Source organism: Gossypium hirsutum, chromosome A07, assembly GCF_007990345.1.
Source record: "Gossypium hirsutum isolate 1008001.06 chromosome A07, Gossypium_hirsutum_v2.1, whole genome shotgun sequence".
NCBI lineage: Eukaryota > Viridiplantae > Streptophyta > Magnoliopsida > Malvales > Malvaceae > Gossypium > Gossypium hirsutum.
Window position 1 is genome coordinate 23,064,023 of NC_053430.1, and position 25,120 is coordinate 23,089,142.

The window sequence follows — 25,120 nt, forward strand, 5'->3', positions numbered from 1 at the left end:
TAGAAGAAGGAGATCTTGATATTCTTAATGATGCATATTCAAATTCAAATGATGATGAACTCAATCAATGACAAGTAAATGGTGATAAGGAGCATATGTTAAATATTAAAGAATGAATAACTCAACAAATATGCACTAAAACAATTAGATAAAATTTCATATAATGTTTATTCTTCTTGTTATTTGTATTAGTAATCATATTATCAATGATTTTTTTAGACTAACATAATACATATGATAATTTGATTTTAATTTTTGTTACTTGTTTAGAAATTATTTTTATCATACTAATATTTTTTGTAGTAATTAATATTTTTTTTAAAATATAAATTATATAACTATGAAATACAATTTGTACTATTAAACATGACATAGAAAATTATAATGTGATTACACTCTGTGAGCCAAACAAATTCAGGTAAATACAATTCTTTATAATTACAAGAGAGTGTAACTTCTACATTAATAATTACATTTTCACACAATTACCCAGTGTTGTTCAATCAGACATTTAAATCAAATTACATTCAAATTCAATTACGAAGATATTAAAACACACTCTTAATTTTAAAAACAAAAAGAATTATATATGTTTATGGATATAAATATATAATAATAACAATCATAATTCAAAAAAAAAAACAAGAAAATTTGCACGCACAAATCACAACTTTCATCTTCAATAGCCCATGAGAGAAGAGAACCATAGGCAATAAGTGGAGGTCCCCGAATTTTCCATCACGAAATCCTATCAAAACCCTTTTATTGTCACAAAGAAAGTGCAAAAGCTATAACACTAACTACAAACAAAGCTAAGTTTTGCATGGCAAGGCTCGAAGCTTTGGAGTTCCCATCAACGTCAGCAGCCTTCCTAGACATTCCCGGTGCCGGTGCCAGAGCTGAAGACCTAGCAGCGAAGACTTGCAAAGGTTGAAGCACCTGATCGACTCGATAAACAGCCAGCTGACCATCGGTATAAATGGTACCACTAACACTGGTTTTCATCAGCCCCGTCTTTAAAACCACTGTGTTTCCCGAAGTGGTGACGTTGAGAGGAAACTCACCGTCGCCGCTATCTCCGGCTTGTGTTCTCATAGGGTTGCTAACTGTTTGGAATTGGGAAAATGGGATATAATCTGGGACGACGTGAAATAGCACCAGCTGAACCCTTTGTTCATCGTTGAGTGAATTCAAGGCACCAGATTTGAGGGCGGAGAAAGCCTTATCAGTGGGGGCAAAAATGGTCTTCCCATCATCTGTATCTTTGAGCTCGCCAATGAGACGGTCGGAGACTTGGGTGGATTTGAGAAGACGAACGAAGACGGAGTATTGGCCGGCTTTTTGCAGGATTTTGGCGACGTCTGGTGGACCAGGTGGTGCGGGAGACTGAGCCGGAGCTTGGGCTGAAGTTGTTGAGCAATGGAGCTGGGAAAACAAGAGAAATGAGATAGCGAAAAGCGGGATCAAATGTTGCTTCGTAATCGCCATTGTTGAAGGGGTTTTGGTATGTGTGGGAAATTGTTGATTTGGCAATGGAAACAATGGAAAATGGAATGGAATATAAGAAGAAGAGGGAATGGATAAAACACAATTAGAGCAAACCATTGATTGCTTGGAAAGAAAGTAAAAACAGAGGAGATTTGGAGTTTGATGTGCGAACCAATTAATATTAACAATGATGTAATGATTGTTTATGTTTTTGGTCCCAACGATCACCAATTTGTTAAAATGTAACTTTTTAAATAATTATATTGAATCTGTTAATAATAATATTAAAAATTAAAAATATTAAAGGACTTAAAAATAAATATAATTAAATTTATTTAATATAATTAAATATTGATTATAATTATTTTTTGTCTTTTAGGTGTTTGTGTTGGGTTTTAGGTTTCGAATTTCGAATTTCAAATTATAGATTATGAGTTTCAATATTTTTGTATTTATTTATGTTTAATATTTATTTTTAAAAATATTTTTTAAAATTTTTATTTTTAAAGTTTTCAATATTTTTTTTGTGTTACATCAATGACTATGTGTTATCTCATTATTTATTAATGGTACATAAAATGTATACGCCGACAGTACATTAAATATTCTATTATATTAAAATTAGTTTTCTATTCCGTGCCATTTACAAATTACTATTTTATTTTATAAAATTATTATTTAAATAATATCATATTAATTAAAAATATTAATGATATAATATTTAAAAGATATAAACAACTTAAAAAATATACTTAAGTTTAAATTATAAAATAATATTTAAAATAAAAAAAAATGTATGCAAATAATTTTAGTTCATAATTTCAATAAATATAATTAAGAATCATTGTTTCTTTTAGCTTCGTCAATGTGACAAATAAAATTTAAAATTTATTGTTACAATATTAATATAAAATAGCATTCTAAAATTTATTTTTGAATGTTTTAACTTAAATCCGAATTTATATGATACGAGGTAAATATTTTTAAAAATAGTCATGAAAATATCACTATATATTACATAATTTTCTTATCTGCGAGATACATGAATTTATGTGTGTATAAATGGTTTAGAATATAATATGTAAATTTTTTTATTCGTGCAATTTACAAATAGTTCATAGTTTAAAAATATGTGAGTATTTTGTAGATATTAATATTTATTTTAAATTAATTTTTTTAAAAGAAATATAATTAATAGTTGTATTTAATTTGAAATATGATTACATGTTATCATAAGTTGTGTAACGACCCAAAATTTTAAGAATTTAATTGTAAGATTTTGCAGTAATTAATTTCTGTATTTTTGGTACCGTGCTTGCTTCTGAATTTAAGGTCTTGGGTATGAGTTGCATCATTAAAAGTTTTGTTGTTTTTGAAATCAACTTATAAGCACACGTTACCCACTTAAGTTCGATTCAGTGTGAAAGTTTGAAAAGAATGAGCCTGCTGGTTTACTAGTTAATTATCTGCCTGTATTCTGTCTGGTTCTGAGTTCAAATCCCATCGTATGCGTTAGGAATATATTTTCGTCAAGTGTCAGGAATCTGATTGGAAGTTAGGAATTAATTAATGATAGTTTTTCTTTCTTCTTTTATTTTTTTTCCTTTCTTTCTTTCTCCATTCTTTTTCTCTGTCGTTTCAATAGTTTTCTTCTTTTTTGGTTGATTATTGTGTTAATTGGAAGTGGTGAAAGAATACAGCTTAACAGAAATTCTATTGTTATTCACTGGTTTAGAGGCCATCGGTAAGTAACTGTCAATGAGAGCATCTTCGCGATTTTTTATTTTTCCTTCGCCTTGTAAATTGTTTAAGACAGAATACTGTTGTGGGTTTGAGAATCCCTGCCTAACAATTGTGTTTTACCTATTAGGCGAAGCTATTAACACCAAGGAATAGCAACAAGACAGTCTTTGTGATTGTTGCTGAAGTTTAGGTAAGTTTGGAATGTTTAAAGGTTTTGTGTCGAAACTTTCGACGTAAGAATTAAGCGAGCAGTCGGGAAGTTCTATTGGTTAATCGGCTAAATTGTGTTACTGAATGCTTGTTTTAGGCTTCGAGGATCTCTAAAATAGTTGTCTCTTCAAAATCTTTTCAGGTGCGTATTAGAAACCTTAGTTTTTTCAAGTTTCGTCACAGGAAATGGTGGCTGTCGAGTGGCAAGCAGTGTAACTCACTATTTATCGATTTAGGGCCACATGATCAAGGTACACGAGCGTGTGTCTAGGTTGTATGTGGCCATGCTAGTGCAGGGTTCACATGGCCAGGGACACAAGTGTGTGCCTAGGCCGTGTAACTCACTGTTTGGGGTATAAAAACCATACGGCCAGGGACACGGGCGTGTGCCCAAGCCATGTAACTTGCTATTTGGGTATAAAAACCACACAGCCAGGGACATGGGCATGTGCCCAGGCCATGTAACTCACTGTTTGGGGTATAAAAACCACAAGACCGGGACACAGGTGTGTGCCCAAGCCGTGTAATTCACTGTTTGTGCTTAAAAACGACACGACCAAGGCACACGGGCATGTGGCCAGGAAGTGTTACAGGATATTCGGTCCGAGAACTATCTTCTGGGGCTGAGAATATTACTAAACATTGATATTGGTTTCCTCAATGTATGAATAACTGAATTTGATTATATGAAAACTGTTTGGTACACTGAGACTGATCTGTAGATAACATAATTGAATGTACACTGTAAATTAAACTGTCTTATTAATTATGTAATGAATTAGAATGATTAAACATATGTTATGGAAGGACGTAATCTGTATTGGTATGGGGTTAGATTTTACGTAGGAGGAAGAAGTCTGCACTAAGCTACATTTCTCTGAAAGTGTCATTGAACACTCTAAAGATGTGCAGGGATGGATGGGCATTAAATGTCTTTAATGGTGTGTTGGGATAGCAGAAGTTGGTGTGTAGCGGATGGAAATAGGAACATTGCATTTGAATTAGATTTGAACTGTATTTGAACTGGAATAGTATATATACATATATGTAACACTTCTGCTCAAAATCTGGTTTGGACATATACTTTTATGTCTAATCGAATCTCTGAACTGGAATTTCTTTATAAGCAACCATTGTTGAATTACATTCCTTTTTATACACTAAGTTCACAACTCACCCTTTTATTGATTAGATTTCAAGTGGTACTCAGTCTTGATAGGACTGGTGTCATGGGAGCTCGGTCAAACACTTAATTTTCCTTTTTAGCATTACTATTAGGGATTTATGTTTTATAATGTTGTGGACTTATGAAGGTTATATGTTTAAATTATTGTTGTGATGAATATTATGTAACTATTGGTTCAATTTGATTGTGTTATGATAATATGAATTTTAGTACTGGTGATGTAACTTTCCAACTTGGTTAGGACATCTAGGTCGGGTTTAAAGTGTTACATTTAGTGGTATCGAGCCAGGTTTGACAACACTTGGACTGTGTTTAGGCTAATAATGTGTGAGAAAAGTAGTTTAATGACAATTTGGTATTTGAGTTAATAAGAAAACACTGAAATTTTAGCAATGGCTGAGCCTCCAACACTGGCCCTGTAAGTATTTTTGTTATGTTATACAGATCGTGCTAATTAAATTATTACTGGTAACGAATGCTTAGGATGTGAACTAGTGAAATCCTCTTGTTAAATGTCTGAACTGATCTGTATATTCTACCATTGTAGCTAGATTGCCATAATAAGTTCGCGCAGTAGTCATGGACGTAGAATGTAGGGGCGTCGAGGATGCCGAGGAGGAAAAGCTCGGGCAGAGTCATCCTCTATGGGTAGCATGCCTAATCTAGATACCAGCGAGACAGTTGGTACTCCCATTACTAAGACGAAGTCCTAGACTCTGACAGCTAGGGATAACGCACTGTCCCAGGCCATAATTCAGGCATTAGAGAGGGTCGCTAAAACCTATTCAGGATCGAGAGGCTAAGGGTCAGTTAGTAAACGACTCCGTCGAATGGTGATAAATTGTTCAAGTGCATCATAGAGTCACTCCTATTGTTGTTGAATATTGGCTCGAGGCTACCGAGCATATTATGACAGACCTTAACTGCACTTCTACTCAATAATTTAGGGGCGCTGTGTCTCTACTCCGAGACGGAGCTTACTAGTGGTGGTTAATCGTTAAGCAAGGTGCTCAGCCTGAACAAGTGAACTGAGATTATTTCAAGAGCACCTTCTACGTTAAGTATGTGGGGGCGAGTTATGTTAAGGCTCGCCGATGTGAGTTTATGAGCCTAGTTCAAGGTGACTGGTCTGTGGCTGAATATGAAGCTGAGTTTCTGCGATTGAGTAGATATGCACGAACTTTAGTAGCGTCTGACTACGATAAGTCTGTACGATTTGATGAGGGTTTAAGATACAACTTACGATTTTTTATAGCTCCTCAAAGGGAGTGGGTTTTCGCCATCCTTGTTGACAAAGCGAAGATAATGGAAGAAGTGAAGCGCATTGAGCACAAGCATCGTGATCGTGAGAAAGATCATAATAAAGTTAAGAGGGATTCAGGTCCCTCTGGTTCTGCTCAGCGCCCTAAAAAGTCGGCGAGGTTTGATAGGCCCCCGAGGGTTGAGACACCAGCTGTAGTAACTGTGATTCAACAGTTAGTGATTGTGGGAAGTGCCACCCGAGTGAGTGGCAGAGGAAATTAGGATTGTGCCTCCATTGTGGTTCGATGGAGCATCGAGTTAGGGATTGCCCCGTCGTCCTAACTTAGTGCAGCTATGGCATTGACTTTGGCCCCAAATTCTGTTCGACCTTCGAGAGAGGCTCAGCAACCTTTTATCTATCATGGTACTGGTAAGGGTGGTGGTAATAGAGTTGGGAGAGGATAGCAAATATCGGGTAGAGGTGCTGGTCAGGTTGAGGCTCGTCAACTGGCACTTGTTTATGCGGTGAGACGCCACGAGGAGAGCGATAATGCTGATGTCATTGTAAGTACCTTTTTTATTCACTCTGTTCCATATTATGCTCTCATTGATATTGGCTCTCATTGATATTGGCTCTACTCACTCATACATAGCTAGTATTGTTTTTGTAACTCTGGGTTTAACTACTAAGAATACTACTAGAGAGTTTTTTGTGATTAGTCCGTTGGGCTAGTCAATTCAAGTTGATAGAGTATATAGGCGGGTATCCCTAGAGCTCCAAGGTATGGTGTTTCCAACTGATTTAATGGAATTACCCTTTAATGAGTTTGATTTAATTCTGGGAATGGATCGGCTCGTTGAATATCAGGTCAATTTAGACTGTGCAACCAAGATGATTACTCTGAGACTTACTGAGAATGACGAGGTGGTAATGATTAGGGAGCATCGATATTACCTCTCTAACGTAATCTCCGCTCTTGTTGCAAACAAATTAGTCTGAAAGGGGTGTAAGGCATACCTAGCTTACGTATTCGATTTTACTCCCGAAAAGCTGTCAGTGGGAGATATTCGTACAGTGAGGGAATTTTCGGACGTCTTTCCCGAGGAATTACCCAGAGTACCTCCGAATAGAAATATGGAGTTTGGAATTGATCTGTTACTAGGTACTACTCTAGTGTCTATTGCACCCTATAGCATGGCACCGAAGGAAATGACCAAATTAAAAGTGCAACTTTAGGAACTCCTTGATAGAGGATTTATTCGACATAGTGTGTCTCCGTAAGGGCACCGGTATTGTTTGTTAAGATGAAAGACAGGTCGATGATAATATGCATTGATTATAGACAGTTGAACAAGTTGACAATCAAGAACAAGTACACGTTACCGAGGATTGATGACTTGTTCGACCAATTTCGAGAAGCGTCCGTCTTTTCCAAGATCAACCTACGCTCTAGTTACCATCACCTTAAAGTAAAAGAAATTGATGTGTACAAAACTGCATTTAGGACTCGTTACAGACATTACGAGTTCTTAGTAATGGCATTCGGGTTAATGAATGCCCCGGAGGCATTTATGGACTTAATAAATCAGGTGTTTCAACCATATTTGGATCAATTTGTAGTGGTTTCCATTGATGATATCTTGATCTACTCTAAAACTAAAAGTGAGCACGATAGTCATCTCCATATTGTACTTTAGATACTACGAGAAAAATAGTTGTATGCCAAGTTCAGTAAGTGTGAGTTTTGGTTACAGGAAATCGCCTTTCTGTAATGACCCAAAATTTGTGGGTATTAGAAAATTAAATTTTCGGGTCACCATTTCTGCAAAATGAATTCGTAAATATTTATTAGAAATATTTATTAAGCTAGTAGTGTGGTTAATTAGATTTTTGGTTAAGTGAATTAGCTTGAATTAAGGCTAATTTAGTGGAAGGACTAGATTGAATATAAGGTAAAGATTGAATTGTAGAATAAAGAAAAGTCAAATGACTAAATTAGTAAAAAAAACCAAAAAGAAACAAGTGTATGGTAAAAATATGATACATGTGTAACACACATGTTTGCACATTTGTAAATACTTATATGTATTTACTTATTATATAAGTAAATAATAATTATTACTAAATATAATATAATAATATAATGAAGTATAAAATAAAATAAAAAGAAATAAAGTAAAGAAAATAGAACAGGGAAAGAAATGAAAGTGGGGTAAAAAAAGAAAGAAAGAAAAAGAAAAGGAAAAATAGGGTTTTGAGGTTTGAAGCTTAATTGGTAAGTCAATTTAGTCCCTTCTCTTGTAATTTTGATGTTTTTAGAATCCTAGAACAAAGCCCTACTTGAATTATTTTGAAATTTAGAAAGTTAGTGAATTTTTAGATGTTAACTAAGTTGAACAAATAGATGAATTATGAGATAAAATAATAGAAATTCAAGTTAGAAGTGGGAGAAGGATTGAATTGTAAAAGAGATATAAGTTTTGTTATAGTAGGGACTAAATTGACTAAATTGTAGAATTAGTGTTTTATGGAAGAAGATAAATGTTAAGACTTGTTAAAGATGGATTAGAATGAAAATATGGGATTGGTTTTGAAGAAAAAGAATTAGCTATGGCTTAAGGACTAAATTGGAATTTATGCCAAAATTGTGTAGAAATTGAAATGTATAGTGTGAAATGGTACATTGATAATTTTTAATTGTTTAATTTTTTGTAGCTAATGTAGTAACAGAAACGTCAACAAAGAAAGGAAAAAAGAGAGTGGACGAATAGTAACTCAAGAATTACGGTTTGTATTTCTATAAACGGAGTTTTTAAGTTAAATGTTTTATGTATTGCTTTATTATGTATGGTAAGTAAATTAAAGGTAAGTATTGTTAAATTTGAAATGTATTAACTGTTATACGAATATTTGAAAATGAAAACCTATTAATAGTATCGGGCTAGTCGGATATAGTTGGCATGCCATAGGATTGGAAGTGTTCAGGGATATTTCGACTTTGTGTCGATGAGGCACTATAAGTGTCGACTACTATTACTGTTCTGAATTCATTTCGATGAGGTACTCTGTGTATCGCTACTGCTACTGTTACTATTACTATTACGGTGTATTCTGGCTTCGGCCGATGAAACACTGTATATTATCCCGGTGTGTGGGTTGGATCTAAGTATCTGTCCAGGTCCGAGTTATGTTAATAAGGGTAATTTAATGTACTGAACTATTGAATGATTGTGCCACTATACTGAAAATCGACTGTTTCTGACTGATATCATTGAACTAAACGTTTCATTGAAAAAGAACTTTAAATATAACTAGTGCCAATAGATTTGAATTAAGTAACTTAAATGCATTTTGATGTTACTATTTGTTTAAGTGTTAGTTTATATAAATACCGCTGAATGCATACTCAGCGTACGGTTTTTTTCCCTGCGCAGGACTAGGTACGAAAGAAAGCTAAGGACTCAGCATCCAAGCCAATCCCGGACTCAAAATGGTGAAATACTTTTCTTTTGGTAAAATGGCATGTACCTAAGTTGTTAAGATGTTATTTTGTAAATGATAGTGAATGAACATGAAAGATGTTGAAGCATGGTACAAAATATACATATTTTGGAAGTTAAATTTACATGAATTTGATTAGTATGATAAAGTAGTATAATTTCGATATGAATTAGGGTACCAATAAGGGTACATTGGTTGGATGATTTATTGTTTAATTGGGCATGTATTAAGTGTGTTTAATCGAGTTTTGGTTGAGTTAAAAGTTGAGGAAATTATTAGCTTGAAGCTTAAGTTATGCAGGGTTGTAAAACTTGAAACAAAAGGCTCATTTTGAGTCCACACGGCCTAGCACACGGATGTGTGATCAGACCGTGTGTGACACACAGTAAGCCCACGGGCATGTGATATGACCGTGTGTCCCCTACATCCTTAAATGTGAAGTCAAGATAGTACATGGGCAAAAGACACGGCTGTGTGTCTTGGTCGTGTGAAGGACACGGGTTTCAAGCATGGCCATATGTCAAAATCGTGTAAAAATGGCTTAAAAATGGTGAAAAATCAGTTTACCACATTGCCCTAGCCACATGGGCATGTACCCAAGCCGTGTGCCCCTTTGATGCTTAAGAAATTGCAAGTTAAAATTGCCCATGGGCTGGCCACACGGGCATATGCCCTTAACTTCAAGAAATTTTTTTAAGTTTTCCAAAGTTACAGGTTTAGTTCCAAATCACTTTAAAGTATGTATTGGGCCCCGTAGGCCCATATTAGGTCTTTATGGTGAAATTTGAAAAGTTTTGATTTGGAATGAAAATTTATGATTCGATTTTGTACAAATGCTAGTGTATAAGTCCGGTAATGCCTCGTAACCTTATTCCGGTGATAGATACGGGCTAGAGGTGTTACACGTTTTGGGTCATGTGGTGACTGCGGAGGGAATCCGTGTTGATTTTAAGAAAATTGAAGCAGTTATTGAGTGGAAGCAACCAAAAAATGTATCTGAGCTTCGTAGCTTCTTGGGTTTAGCTGGTTACTACCAGAGGTTCATTGAAGGGTTTCCTCTATTGAGTCACCTTTAACTAACCTGTTACGTAAGAATGCTCCATTCGTGTCGTTTGAGGTAGAACAATCTAGTTCTGATAAGCTCAAGTTCGTCCTGCCACAGGATCCTGTTTTAGTCTAACTGGAATCAGGTCGGGAGTTTGTGGTTTACAGTGATGCTTCAAATGTTAGGTTAGGATGTGTAATTATTCAGGACGGTAAGGTGGTCGCTTACGCATCGCGGTAGCTTAAGACACACGAGGGTGTACGATCTTGAACTAGTCGCGGTTGTGTTTGCTTTGAAAATTTGAAGACATTATCTGTATGGTGAAAAGTGTGTTATTTATACTGATCACAAGAGTCTCAAATATTTGTTAACCCAGAAAGATTTGTTAACCCAGGGAAGGCTAATGTGGTAGCTGATGCTCTTAGTCATTGAGCAGTGACGGATCTGAGAGCAATGTTAGCTCGTCTGAGTTTGGTGGAGGATGGAGGACTGTTGGCAGAATTACAAGTACGACCAATTTGGGTGGAACAGATTCGAACTAAGTAATTGAATGACTAGTCCTTAGTCCAGTGCATGCAACAGATTGACTCGAACGAGAATTCTAATTTTAGTCTGAATAGCGATAAGGTGCTATGTTTCAAAGGTCAGATTTATGTACCCAATGATAAGGAATTAAGGCATCCAATTCTGTAGGAGGCATATGGTAGTTCCTATGCTATGCATCCTGGTGGGAGCAAGATGTACCGGGATCTCCAAGAGCTTTATTGGTGGCCTGGACTGAAATAGAAGGTAGTCACTTTTGTATCCACTATCTGACGTGTCAAAAGGTTAAGGCCGAACATTAGTTTCCCTTTGGAATGCTACAACCAGTTAAGATTCCACAATGGAAATGAGAGCGGGTAATTATGGATTTTGTTACGGGATTGCCTTTAACTCCAAGTAAGAAAGATTCACTTTTGGGTCGTCGTTGGTCGATTGACCAAACCAGCCCATTTCATTCCTATTTGAACAGACTAATCCTTACAAAAATTAGCTAAACTATACATTGCTGAAATTGTGAGACTCCACAGAATATCGATATCGATCATTTCTGATAGGGATCCGCGATTTACGTCTTAGTTCTGGAAGAAACTCCATGAGGCTTTAGGTACTCGGCTTAATTTCAGCACTACGTACCACCCTCAAATCAACTGACAATTAGAGCGAATTATTCAGATTTTAGAATATATGCTTCGAGGTTACGCGATAGACTTCAGGGGTAGTTGGGAGGAGTATTTACCATTAGAGGAATTTGCATACAACAATAGCTTTCAGCCTAGTATTCAGAGGGCACCTTACAAGGCTTTATATGGTTATAGGTGTCGTACTCCGTTATGTTAGATGAAGTTGAGTGAATGCTGGATACTGGGTCCTGAACTAGTTTCTGAGTCTGAGAACACTGTGAAAGTAATTCGGGATAGACTGAAAGCTTCATCTGATCAATAAAAGTCTTATGCAAACTTAAAAAGGAAGGGTGTTGAGTTTGCGGTAAGTGATCAGGTATTTCTAAAGGTATCACCTAGGAAAAAAGTCCTCCACTTTGGCCGCAAAGGTAAGCTAAGCCCGAGATTTATTGGGCCTTACCTATCTTAAAGCGAGTTGGACCCATTGTATACCAGTTAGAACTACTACTGAAGTTGGATCAAATTCGTGATGTACTTTATGTCTCGATGTTGATTTGGTATCAATCGGATTCGTCACATATTATTACTATTGATGAGGTCGAATTACTACTGGACTTACCATTCGAGGAAGAGCCTGTCTAGATCTTAGAAGGTGACTTTAAGAAACTGAGGAAGAAAACTATTCCTCTAGTGAAAGTTCTATGGCAGAATCATGGTACCAAGGAAGCCAAGTGGGAACCGGAGGAATCAGTTCGACGACTATATCCGTATCTTTTTGACTCAGGTAAAATTTTGAAGCCAACTTTTTTCTTAAGGGGAGAGAGTTGTAACACCCCGAAATTTTAAGAATTTAATTGTGAGATTCTACAGTAATTAATTTTTGCATTTCTGGTACTGTGCTCTACTTCTGGGTTTAAGGTCATGAGTTCGAGTCACATCATTAAAAGTTTTGTTGTTTTTGGAATCAACCCATAAGCATGCATTACCCACTTAAGTTCGATTCAGTGTGAAAGTTTGACAAGAATGAACCTGCTGGTTCACTGGTTAAGCATCTGGCTGTATTCTATCTGGCTTCGAGTTTGAATCCCATCGTATGCGTTAGGAATATATTTTTGTCAAGTGTCAGGAATCTGTTGGGAAGTAAAGAATTAATTAACGATAGTTTTTCTTTCTTCTTTTATTTTTTTCCTTCCTTTCTTTCTTCATTCTTTTTCTTTACCGTTTCGATCGTTTTCTTCTTTTTCGGTTGATTATTGTGTTAATCGGAAGTGGGAAAAGAATACAGCTTAATAGAAATTCTATTGTTAGTCACTGGTCTGGAGGCCGTCAGTAAGTAACTGTCAATACGAGCATCTTCATGATTTTTTATTTCTCCTTCGCCTTGTAAATTGTTTAGGACAGAATACTGTTGTGAGTTTAAAAATCTCTGCTTAACGATTGTGTTTTACCTATCAGGAGAAGCTATTAAAACCAAGGAATAGCAGCAAGACAGCCACTGTGATTGTTGCTGAAGTTTCGGTAAGTTTGGAATGTTTGAAGGTTTTGCGTCGAAACTTTCGACGTAGAAATTAAGCAAGCAATCGAGAAGTTCTGGTGGTTAATTGGCTAAATTGTGTTACCGAATACTTGTTTTAGGCTTTGAGGATCTCTAGAATCGTTGTCTCTTCAAAATCGTTTTAGGTGCAAATCTGAAACCTTAGTTTTTGCAAGTTTTGTCACCGAAAATGGTGGTTGTCAACGCCACAGGTCTAAGCACACAAGCTTGTGACTAGGCCGTGTGTAACGCCCTAAAATTTTAATTTTTGATTTCATGTATGTGTGACACACAATTGAGTATCTGCTTCAGTGGTTAAGTGTTCTGGGCGTGTGTGAGAGGTCCTAAGTTCAAGCCTTACTTGGGCAAATTTTGGTATTTCTATAAATAAAGCCTTAACCTTGTGCAAAGGGATTAAGTTTAATTGTTGGTAAGTTTATATCAGAATGGGCTTGCTGGTCTGGTGGTTAAGTGGAGTGTTGGAATGTTGGAAGTCATGTGTTCAATTCTTTGTGATGGCGTGAAGATAGTATTTTTGCTCTAATTTCGACTAAGAGTTGTGTTGGGGCAAAATTCTGAGTAGTTGTGTTTTAGTGGGTTAATAAGGAGTGATTTTAGGAGATAATTAGGGAAAGGTTATCAGAAAATAATCTGATTATCTTTTTGTTGCAAAATAATAATAATAGAGTTTCGATTTTCTCTCCAATTCCTCAAACTTTTTCTAACATTTTCTTTCTTCTTCTTATTTTTTCTCTCATTTGCCGATTTTTTCCTTTAGTTGCTGCCGAAATTTCCATTATTTTTCCCCTTTCATTTCTTTCTTTTTTTTTCCAATTGATTCGGTTGTTCATCGTTGGTTGCGCGTGTTCGGTAAGTAACGGTTTTGTCTATTGTTAATCGTTCTTGGTTAATTTCTAAAAGAGGGATTCCTTTTTGGTGTTTAGGAGTTAATCAAGGGGCTGGTGGTTTTGAATCGACACTGTGATTGTGCGAATTCGTGGTTACTCAAGCGAGGTAAGGGTTTTGTTAGGTTTTTAGTCGAGTTCCTTCCGAAACTAGTTGATTAAAAATGACTTAAGAGATTAATCTGGAGATATGTTGGTCGATTTTTAAGTTCTAGAGGCTTAGGAATACTTACGCATTAAAAAAGATGCCATGTGTGTACCCAAAACATAGAAAACAGGATTTGGCGAAAAGCCGAAATTGCTTACTGTCGAGAAATAAGAGAAATAAGAGAAAATTATGCGAAAAAAATTGTAGAGAAAGGAAATAATGGTGTCATAAACTTGGAAATCAACATTTTGCACTAAATAGTTTTGGACAATAACAGTAGTCTAATTTTGAAAAATCATCAAAAATAGTAGAAATTGAGTTAGGGGTTGAATAAAATATAAAATTAAATTTTATTGAGTATAGTTTTTCATGGAAGAACAGTGTAAGCAATGGAATTGTAAATTATGAGATATAATAAAATTTGTAAGACAAGGTCAGAATCATTTCGAGTTCCCTTTTTTTGACTTTCGAAAATCATTAAAAATTGTAAAAAAATTAATTAGGGGCTTAAATTTATATGTTTAAATCTTTGATGAGTCTATTTTCAAGAGAAACAAACTGAAACATCATCCAATTTTTGTACTAAGAGATAAATAATTTTTAGTAAGGAAAGGTTGAAGCTGTCAAACAGTAGAATAGGGATAAATTTGAAGATTTTACTGTACTTATTTGATAAACTATAAAATTTGAAAATTTTATGGTAGAAAGGTATTTGAGTCTAGTTTCAAAAACATCAAGAGGATCTTAATTTGGAATTCTGTAGCTCAAGATATAAAAAATTTAGTGAAAATAACTCAAGTAGACAACTTTGAGTGAACATATAAGTAAATAGTGAAAACATGTATGAATATTTAGCTAGCATGGGTTATATTAAAAATGGATCACACGGCCAAGGCCAATTTGGACTGAGTGGGCCACACAGGCAGATCACATGGGCGTATAGCCCATTTTTACCGAAATGTTTCTAAGGTTGCACAGGTTTCCCAAGTCGACCATAAACCTACTGTAAGGTCGATAAGCGCTACTTAAACCCTTAAATGTGTGATATTGACTGAATGATATCGGTACTGAGCATGTTAATATCTGAAATGAATATATGTACTGAAATTGCATAATAGCATATCATCCATTGTATGTTGCATTGCATTAGGCTGGGGGTTGTTATTCGGAGGAAGTGTACTGAAGGGCTTTAAGCCTAATTTACTGGTAGCTCAGCTGTAAACTACTGTTTTGTGTCGCATTCGGTACTACTTGGGGTGTAGGGATAGGTGGGTTGATTATATCCCCACATAGAGTGTAGGGTTGGACGAAGATAGTGTGCAGAGGCTAGATGGGTAGGATTTTGCTACTGCATAACTATTATTGCTACTGATATTGTGATGGGTTCAGGCCCTACTGCATTTTTGACACTATACTGAGATAGGCTAAGGCCCAAACTGTTACTGATACTGAAAAGGGCTTAGGCCCAAGACTGTTCAACTGTGCACTGTGAATACTGATTATTTTTTTGTTTTTGCTGGATTACACAATGAGTTTACGTAAACTCACCCTTTTTTGCTTAATGTGCATGGGTAATCCTCAGACTTAGACAGATCGGTGCAATGGAGGACTCAGCGATGACCACAGTAATTTTTAGACTTCGTGGTTTTCAATTTACGATTTATAATTTGATTATTATTGATTATTGGGTTGTAATTTAAGGACCCTCTGGGACTTTGGTTTTAAATTTGGATTTCTATTTATTTATTTATTTTACTTTATGGATTTATACCTGCTGGTCGTAGGAAATTCGATTTTCAAAAAGTTAAAGTATTTTCTAAACGCATGATCACTTAGACTGTTTTATTAAAGCTTCTGCAATGAAGGATGTTTCAAAACAAATGTTTTAAATGAATAAAAACTACTTCCTAAATTCTAACAAAGGTTTACTAAATATAATAACATGGAATATTTTCATCGTAACAATGAGGTTTCAAAAATACTATTGTGTGACATTACCAGATACAGCCATAACGTCTAGGCCGGGTTTGGAGTGTTACACCATGTGAGCCACACGAATGTGTGGTAGACCGTGTGATCGGCCATGTAATTCACTGTTTGTCGATTTAGGGTCACACGGCTAAGGCACACGGGCATGTGTCTAGGTTGTGTGTGGCCATGCTAATGCAGGGTTCACACGGCCAGGGACACGGGCGTGTGCCCAGGCCGTGTAACTCACTGTTTAGGGTATAAAAACCACACGACCAGGGACACAGATGTGTACGTAAGCCATGTAACTCACTATTTGGGGTATAAAAACCACACGGTCAAGGACACAGACGTGTGCCCAGGCCGCGTAACTCACTGTTTGTGCTTAAAAACCACACGGCCAAGGCACACGGTTGGGTGGCCAGGCCGTGTGGCAGGATATTCGGTCTGAGAACTATCTTCTGAGGCCGAGAATGTTACTAAACCTTGATATTGGTTTCCTCAATAAATGAATGAATGAATTTGATTATGTGAGAACTATCTAGTACAGTGAGATTGATCTGTAGATAACATAATTTAATGTACACTGTAAATTAAATTGTCTTATTAGTTATGTAATGAATTAAAATGACTAAACACATGTTACGGAAGGTCATAATTTGCACTAGTATGGGGTGGGATGTTGGGCAGGAGGAAGAAGTTTGTACTGAAATCATGGCTATGCCATAATGAGTATCACTCTGATTCTTGCACTTGTCGCATATTGATCTAGCAGCTAGGTTGTGTTTCTGTGAAAGTGTCATTAAACACTCTAAAGGTGTGCAGGGATGGATGGGCATTAAATGTCCATAGTCGTGCATTGGGATGACTGAAGTTGGAGTGTAGCGGATGGAAATAGGAACATTGGATCTGAATCAGATTTGAACTATATCTGAACTGGAATTGTATATGTACATATATGTAACACCTCTGCTCTGAATCTGGTTTGGACATGCTTCTATGTCTAACCAAATCTCCGAACTGGAATTTCTTTATAAGCAATCATTGTCAAATTACATTCCTTTTTACGCACTGAGTTCACAACTCACCCTTGGATTTTAGGTAGTTCTCAGTCTTGATCAGATTGGTGTCGCGAGAGTTCGGTCAAACACTTAACTTTCCTTTTTAGCATTACTATTAGGGATTTATGTTTTATGATGTTATGGACTTATAAAGGTTATATGTTTAAATTATTGTTATGATAAATATTATGTGACTATTGGTTCAATTTGATTGTGTTATGATAATATGAATTTTAGTATGGGTGATGTAACTCTCCAACTTGATCTGGACGTCTAGGCCGAGTTTAACGTATTACAAGTTATAACTAAAATTAAGTGACCATTACAAATAAAATAAGTAAAAAAGTATGTTAAAAAAATGAAAACCTAATTCTAGTAAAATTCTATTAAATTGGGTAGCCTATGTGAATTGAATAAAGAAATGGAACTCATGATTCCTCCATATGTTCATATCAGTTGGGAGTTTAAAAGTTTGTAATATAATTTATGTATGATATATTATAAAATACCTTTATTTTAAAATTATAATTCATTAGAATAGTGTAATTTAGACAGCATATATGTGTAAAAAGTATAATTAGGTTTTTAAAAACTTTTTATATATTGTAAATAAATTAAATATATATGGGTAATATGCTAACTTTTGCTTGAATGTTGAATGTTGAATATATTAAAATATATAAGTACCTATATTATTTTTACTTGCAAATAAAAAATGTGTTTATTTGATTTGTAATTCTGATGAAAACGTTTTATGGTAAATATGTATATACGCATGTCTATATGTCATGGGTCGTGAACCATTGAGGCTAATTGATTCAATAGGGCTCATTCGACCTACTTGAAATAACTTGATTTGTATTGAGAAGTTCATTTACTTGAAGCCTTGATAGCCTAGTGAAGCACTTAAGCAAAATTAGGGCTACCTTGGTAATCTTAGGGGATCATGAAAATCCCTTTAAGAATCTCAAATTGTAGATCGGCTTAATCTCGACCGTCAATGTAAAGTAAATTTTACCATTAGATCTGGAGGAGCCCAACTATAAATAGAGGTCTTCCTCCTCATTTATAATCATCCCATAGAATCTGAATATATTTTATTCAAACTTAATGAATATACTTTGAGATAAAGGTGCTCATGGGCTAGGTCGGGTTCAACAAAAAAATTAGGCTCGTTTACTAGGCTCGAAAAATGGGCTTAAAATTTTGCACAATCCCAACCCGAATAAAAATGCTAAAACTTGGGCCTAGCCCGCCCGTATTAATTTTTTATATTATCTTTTATATAATTTTTAAATATATAGAATATATAAAAAAGTACTAAAAACCCCAGTAGCCAGCTCATAAGTAGGTCTACTTTAAGAGCATTTACTCAAGCATTTTGTGAGTGTTTCTTTCTCTTTTGTCTTTGAGTTGTTTTTGCTTTATTTTTAGTGAATTAGAGAATTTCTATTGAGAATTTTCACTTTGGGAGAGTTAGGTTGATGTAGACAGATTTGAAACCAAGAAATCACCGCACGAATAGTGAAACTAAAGTTTTAGAACCGTGACATATAGTTATATTTATTAGCTCTTTAACCATTTTTTAAAATCTTATACCATGGTTCATAATTTTGCGTTCAAACAATCCACACATAGTGGCGGAGTCAAAAAATTATTTTTGGGGCTAGAATTAAATTTATATTTTTACTTTAGTAGCCCAAATTTGACCAGGCTGTAAACCAAATAAATATTTTAAAACAGTCCATATAACAGTCCATTTACATTGGCCCACCAACCAGTAGACCCAAAATCAATTGGCCTAAACCTTATGCCCGGTTACAACTCAACAGACCCAAACCCGTTACATTACTGGCCCATTTCTAAAATCTTACTCTTAAGGCCCATTACAACAGACCCAAATGGACCCAAGACTAAAGTGGCCCAACTGGCCCAAACCGTTACACCGAGGCATGAAACCCTAGGGTTTCTGCCTCTCTTTCTCCTCGCGCCGCAAGAAGAAGATTCCAGAAGCCATCCCAACAGACGCGTCGTTCCAGCTACTCTCCAGCAAGGCCACAATCCTAAGGCTCCGAGTCTGTAACACCCCTTACCCGTACCCGAGGCTGGGATAAGGTACAAGGCGTTACCGGACAAACATACAAACATTAAACTAAAATACGGGCCATAAAATTTCATTCATATTTCAAAACGTTCATTCACTTACACATAGTCCCTTATTTGAGTCTACGAAGCCCAAAACATACTTTAGAAAGGGTCCGGGACTAAACCGAGAACTTATGAAAATCTTGGAAATTTCATGCTTTAAGGCTCCACACGGCAGTATCCCAAAGTCATGTTCCATACACGGCTGAGACACATGGTCGTGTCTCTGCCTGTGTGGAATATACCAAGGCTATTTTCCAAGCTTTGGTCAACCGTAATCTCTTACACACTTATAAACATCAAAAGCATATAACATGGTATTCATTTAATGATTAAATATTCTCAATTAAACCACAAACATAGCATTTGTATGTCATCATACATGTGTCTCTCATACTCATTTTACCTTGTTTATTATAGTACCACTTATACATTTATACCAAGATTATCATCTTACCAAATATCTTCAGCTTAATCATCAAGAATTCATATTTAAAACTAGATCATATCTTTATAAAATACCACAATTCAGATGCGCAAATAACATGTTTGCCTAAAACATTTTAATTCAACTCCATGCCCTACAAGCATTACATTGAGACTAGTCATATATATATATATATACATGTCATGATACATATAATTCTCTTTCTGTTTTCTTACAAACACATATAATTTATTTCATTATATCAATATTTCATATACCATAGTTTCCATGTATTCCACATATATTTATTTTCCTCCTCCTCCTCTCCATTCCACATCCTTAATGTATATAGCATTCTTGTAAGTACGATTTCACAATTTACTAATAAATCCTTACATCAAACTGTCCACACAAGTCATAGTCACTTACTTATTTATAATTTGAGCTACAGAGCTCCAAATTAAGATCCGGAAATTTCCCCTAAAACTAGACTCACATATCTTTGCACCATAAAATTTTCATAATTTTTTGTTTAGCCAATTAGTACATTTTATTCATTAAAATTTCCCCTATTTCACATTCTAACAGTTCTAACCTCTCTTCACTAAAAATTAATTATCTCACAATACAGAAATCGGATAATGTTCTTGTTGATTTATATTGAAAATAGACTCATTAAGGATTTTAAAAATATAATTTTAAGCCTCTAATTATTTTTATCCAAATTTTTTTGATTTTCCAAAGTCAGAATAGGGGATCACGTAATCATTCTGAACCAGTCTCACAAAAGCATAAATATATCAAAATATAGAACTCCTTTTCTTGCTCTGTTTCTTTTATATGAAAATAAACTCATTAATCTTTAATTTAATATCTTATTCAGTCTCTGATTCAATTTCTACTATTTTTGGTGATTTTTCAAAATCACGTCACTACTACTATCCAAAACAGTTTTATTGCTAATTCACTCTTTCACACTTTCTTTGTATTAACCTCATTTTAACATACATATCACAAATCATTTTCACCACACTTCATACATCACAAGTATAGGCCCATGATCACAAGGTCACCATAAAATCATCCTCATGTATAACTTACTTGTTTATAACCTTACCACATCCTGGTCACTTAATGAACACATCATTCACATAACCAAGTTCATGCATTTATTCATCGCAAAACTCACAAAGCAATACATAGAGAGTCTCCCGCTGAACACTTCGGATCAATCCTCGATACTTGGTGGTTTCAGCACATAGCTCCACCCATCATAGAGTTCGGCTCTCTTGTACACATGGTGAACACTTAGTACCACCCATGTGACCTAGCCAATTTATCTCGTAGCTCTCTTATCTACATGGTGTCCTTCACCTGGAGCCACGCATGCGACCTAGCTACATATATCCCGTAGCTCTCTTGTCTACATGGTGTACACATAGTATCACCCATGCAACCTAGCTACATTATAATGTCTTGTAGCTCTCTTGTACGCATGATGTGCACTCAGCACCATACATGTGACCTAGCTACATACTATCTGTATCATCCAATCTTTCCGAAGGTTCAACCGGGATTTCCCTCTCTTTTCCAACAATTTCACCAATCAAGTAATTATCCACAAAAATATTTCCAATATTATTATAAAATATCATAATACAAGTAATATTGATGTATTACTTACCTATAAACTTACATCTCATTTAATATCAATGCAATAACATTAAATTACACATTGCCTTATTAAAAATCATATGAACTTACAATTTCCCATAATATCCATAATCATAGAAATCACATTTATGTATGATAATTCAATGCACTTCATGTACCATAGACATATTTTTAAATCAATTCATAAACTTGGCACCATAATCATTTAATTTAACATAATTCAATTAATTCACTAAATTTAACTTTCAAATATAAAGTACATCATTATTGTTGTATTATTATCATACCAACTTACATACTTTCAACACCTCGAAAATTATAATAAATATATCAATTTTACATTGAAACATGCATAAATTAATGCTTATTATACATATGAACTTACCTTGATACTAAAACGATCATTTTACCAACTTTCCCAATTTTCGATTTTTCTCTCATTCTAGGTTCAAATCTCATTTTCTGGGATCTAAAACATCATATTTTACTTATTTAATTAATATACTATTCAAAACAGTCCTTAACTCAAAATTTTGAAAAATTACAATTTTGCCCCTAAACTTTTGCATATTTACACTTTTGCCCCTAGGCTCGGGAATTAAACTTCATCCCTTATTCTTATGTTTTATGACATGCTGATCACTTTTCCCTTCTATGGCAACATCGAATTCTCACTCTAACATATACTTATGACTATTAGATATTTTTACCTATTAAGCCCTTTTGCTCGTTTTCACTCAGAACCGAGTAGCACAAGTTGTCTAACATAATCTAAAACCTCATATTCTATCATAAAACAGCAAAATAAACACATTTCACCTATGGGTATTTTTCCAAATATGAATCCTAGCTTAAATTATTGCTAGAATAAGCTTAATCAAATTACCGGGATTCCAAAAACGTAAAGAACTTGAAACACAGGGTTAGAACGGACTTACTATTGAGCTTGGAAAGCTCGAAAACCCTATCCATGGTTTCCCCCATGCTAATTTCGGCCTCCATGAAATAGATGAGTAAATTTTGGCTTTATTTTACCTTTTTATTTCTTTTAATTACCAAATGACCAAAATGTCCTTCCTTACTAAACTTTCAAACATTCCATCCATGTCCAATTTTTGTCCATCACTTAGAAATTGGTCAAATTGCTATTTAAGACCTCCTAATTAATATTTCAAAGCAATTTCATACTAGAAACTTCTAGAATGCAAGTTTTGCAACTTATTCAATTTAGTCCCTAACTTCAAATTGAGCACTTTATGCATAGAATTTCTTCACGAAATTTTCACACAATCATGAAATCATATCATAGACCTCAAAATAATCATAAAATAATTATTTTTATCTCAGATTTTGTGGTCCCGAAACCTCTGTTCCAACTAGACCCAATTTTGGGCTATTACAGAGTCACACCGAGATCACCGCCACCAGTGGACCATCGTCAAGCCCTCGCCACCACCGAAATCATTGCAAGTCACCTGCAAGAAAAGGAAACACAGCAGATATGAAAAAACAAAAAAAGGAAACTAAAATAAAAGGATTTCAGCAGATCACAATCAAAGATATGGTAGATACAGTAAACAAGAAATGGAAAGAAATCTTCGATTTCTTTCCCAGTTTATGTAATAACAGAAGTGGCTATAAAAGCCCGAATCAAAACGGTGTAAGAGGACCCTTCTTTTTTGGGGGGAAGAAAGAAATATACTCACAACATTCATTCAAAAAAATACCAACAGTCTCTCAAAAAGTGATTTAATCGCATATCTCATGCTTTATTTTGAACATATATGAACTGTTTTATCATATACAAGTAAGGATCTAAGGGAAAAAAGGTCACCTGTGGAAGGGCAAAGGTTTTTAAGCCTTCAGACCACCGTGTACGATGGCGCGTGAGACGCGTGTGCAAGCACTGCACCGTGGCTGGAGGCCAAGGCTGGGACCTCTCTCCTCCCTTCTGTAGAGCATTTCAGGATTTCTTTTAGGGCTGGTGTTAAAATGATTTTTTAAACTGCGAAATTGGCTTATATAGCCTCTTTGAAATGACGTCGTTTCTGCTTAATTTAATAAGCTCAAAACAGTGTCGTATTAAGCCATAGGATCTGCGCGTTGACCCGATTACCCGGGGAGGATTCGCATGTTTTTTAGAATTGGGTTAATCACCCAATCAGTCCCTCCACCTTTTTTGTGTTTGCGATTAAGTTTTATTTTATTTATGATTTAACACTAATGTTTTATCTCAACTGTGATTTAATCCCTGAAGTAGCTATATTAAGTCTAAGTTTAAAACGCAATCGTTTTGGGAATAGGGAAATTTTCCCAATGAGTCCCTTTTGTTTTGAGCGTGTTTTAATTAAGGCCCTAATTCAGTTTTATTTCTTTTAAATTCGCCCCATAATTTTGCTGAACTTTTAAATTTAGTCCTATATTTATTTATTTTTTTATATATATTTATACATTGTTATTTGTTTTTTTACCTTGCTTTTACATTATACATTATAATACGATTTTATTATATTATTATTTATTATATATTATTTTTCACAAATTATTATTATTTTACATCATTATTTTTATATTATTATATTATATATTTATTAATTATTTATATATTGTTCTTACATATATATTTTCGTTATTTTATAGTATATATATTATATTTCTTTTTCCTATATATTCAAATTATATTTCATTATATAACATTTATTGTATTTTATATTACTTATTTTTTATGTTATCTATTATATTATTTATATTTATATCATTCATTACATTATTTAAAATTCTGAAATTTGTAAATTAAATTATATTTTTAAATCATATTAAATTATTAATTATTTATTTATTATGTATTATTTTAAAATGATATTTTTATATTATGTGTTATTTTATAAATTCTTTTACATACTTTTATTTTATATATATTTTTTAAACCCAATATATTTTATATATAATTATTATTCTTTTACAAATATTTTGTTATTATGTTTTATATGTTATATAGCAAATATTATTTTAAGATTATTATTAAATATTATGTCTTTATTTGTGTTATATGTATAACAAATATATGCATATTTTGTTAATAATAACTCATTTCATTTTTTTATATATGTATTGCATATATCATGTGTTATATGTTATTTTATATTTATTATTTGATATTACATTTCATGAGCATGTACATTGATATTGTATTACTCTTTTTCGTATGTCATGCATTATTTAATTATTACTTTGTATGTTTGTACGTTTTGTTTATTCATTCTCAATACATGTTATATATATCTTTGTATGTATATTGTTAATATTTGCTATATATATTATTTTTATATGTATGTATCTAATGCACGATTTTTATGTTATTGCCATCATTTTGTTTAAATGCATGTATTATTTACCTATTACAATAATATGTTATTATGTATGATTTATAACACAATTCAATTCCCCACGCATCATTTTAAAAAAAAACAAGGCTCTAAAGTTTTCAAAAAATATAAAGGCAATGCTTAGTGTTTGGAAATTTCGAGAAAGTAGTGCCCTAACTTATTGGGTTGCGACTTTTCTCGTTGAGTTCGAATAATCAAGTACCCTTCTAAGTTTTGACGGTTTTCAAAATGTAAGCAACTATCTTGGAATTGCAAAGTAATATGTCCTAACTTACTGGATGTAGCATTTTGTT

At 34.2% G+C, this 25,120-nt stretch overlaps 1 protein-coding gene across 1 annotated transcript; it reads right to left on the minus strand.

The window, feature by feature from the left end:
• Window positions 1-355: 355 nt before the first annotated feature.
• LOC107953220 (fasciclin-like arabinogalactan protein 12) lies at window positions 356-1,555 on the minus strand. The gene has a single exon (NM_001327602.2). It carries the CDS (start codon window positions 1,486-1,488, stop codon window positions 769-771), a length of 720 nt encoding a protein of 239 aa, NP_001314531.1. The 5' UTR covers window positions 1,489-1,555; the 3' UTR covers window positions 356-768.
• Window positions 1,556-25,120: the final 23,565 nt, after the last annotated feature.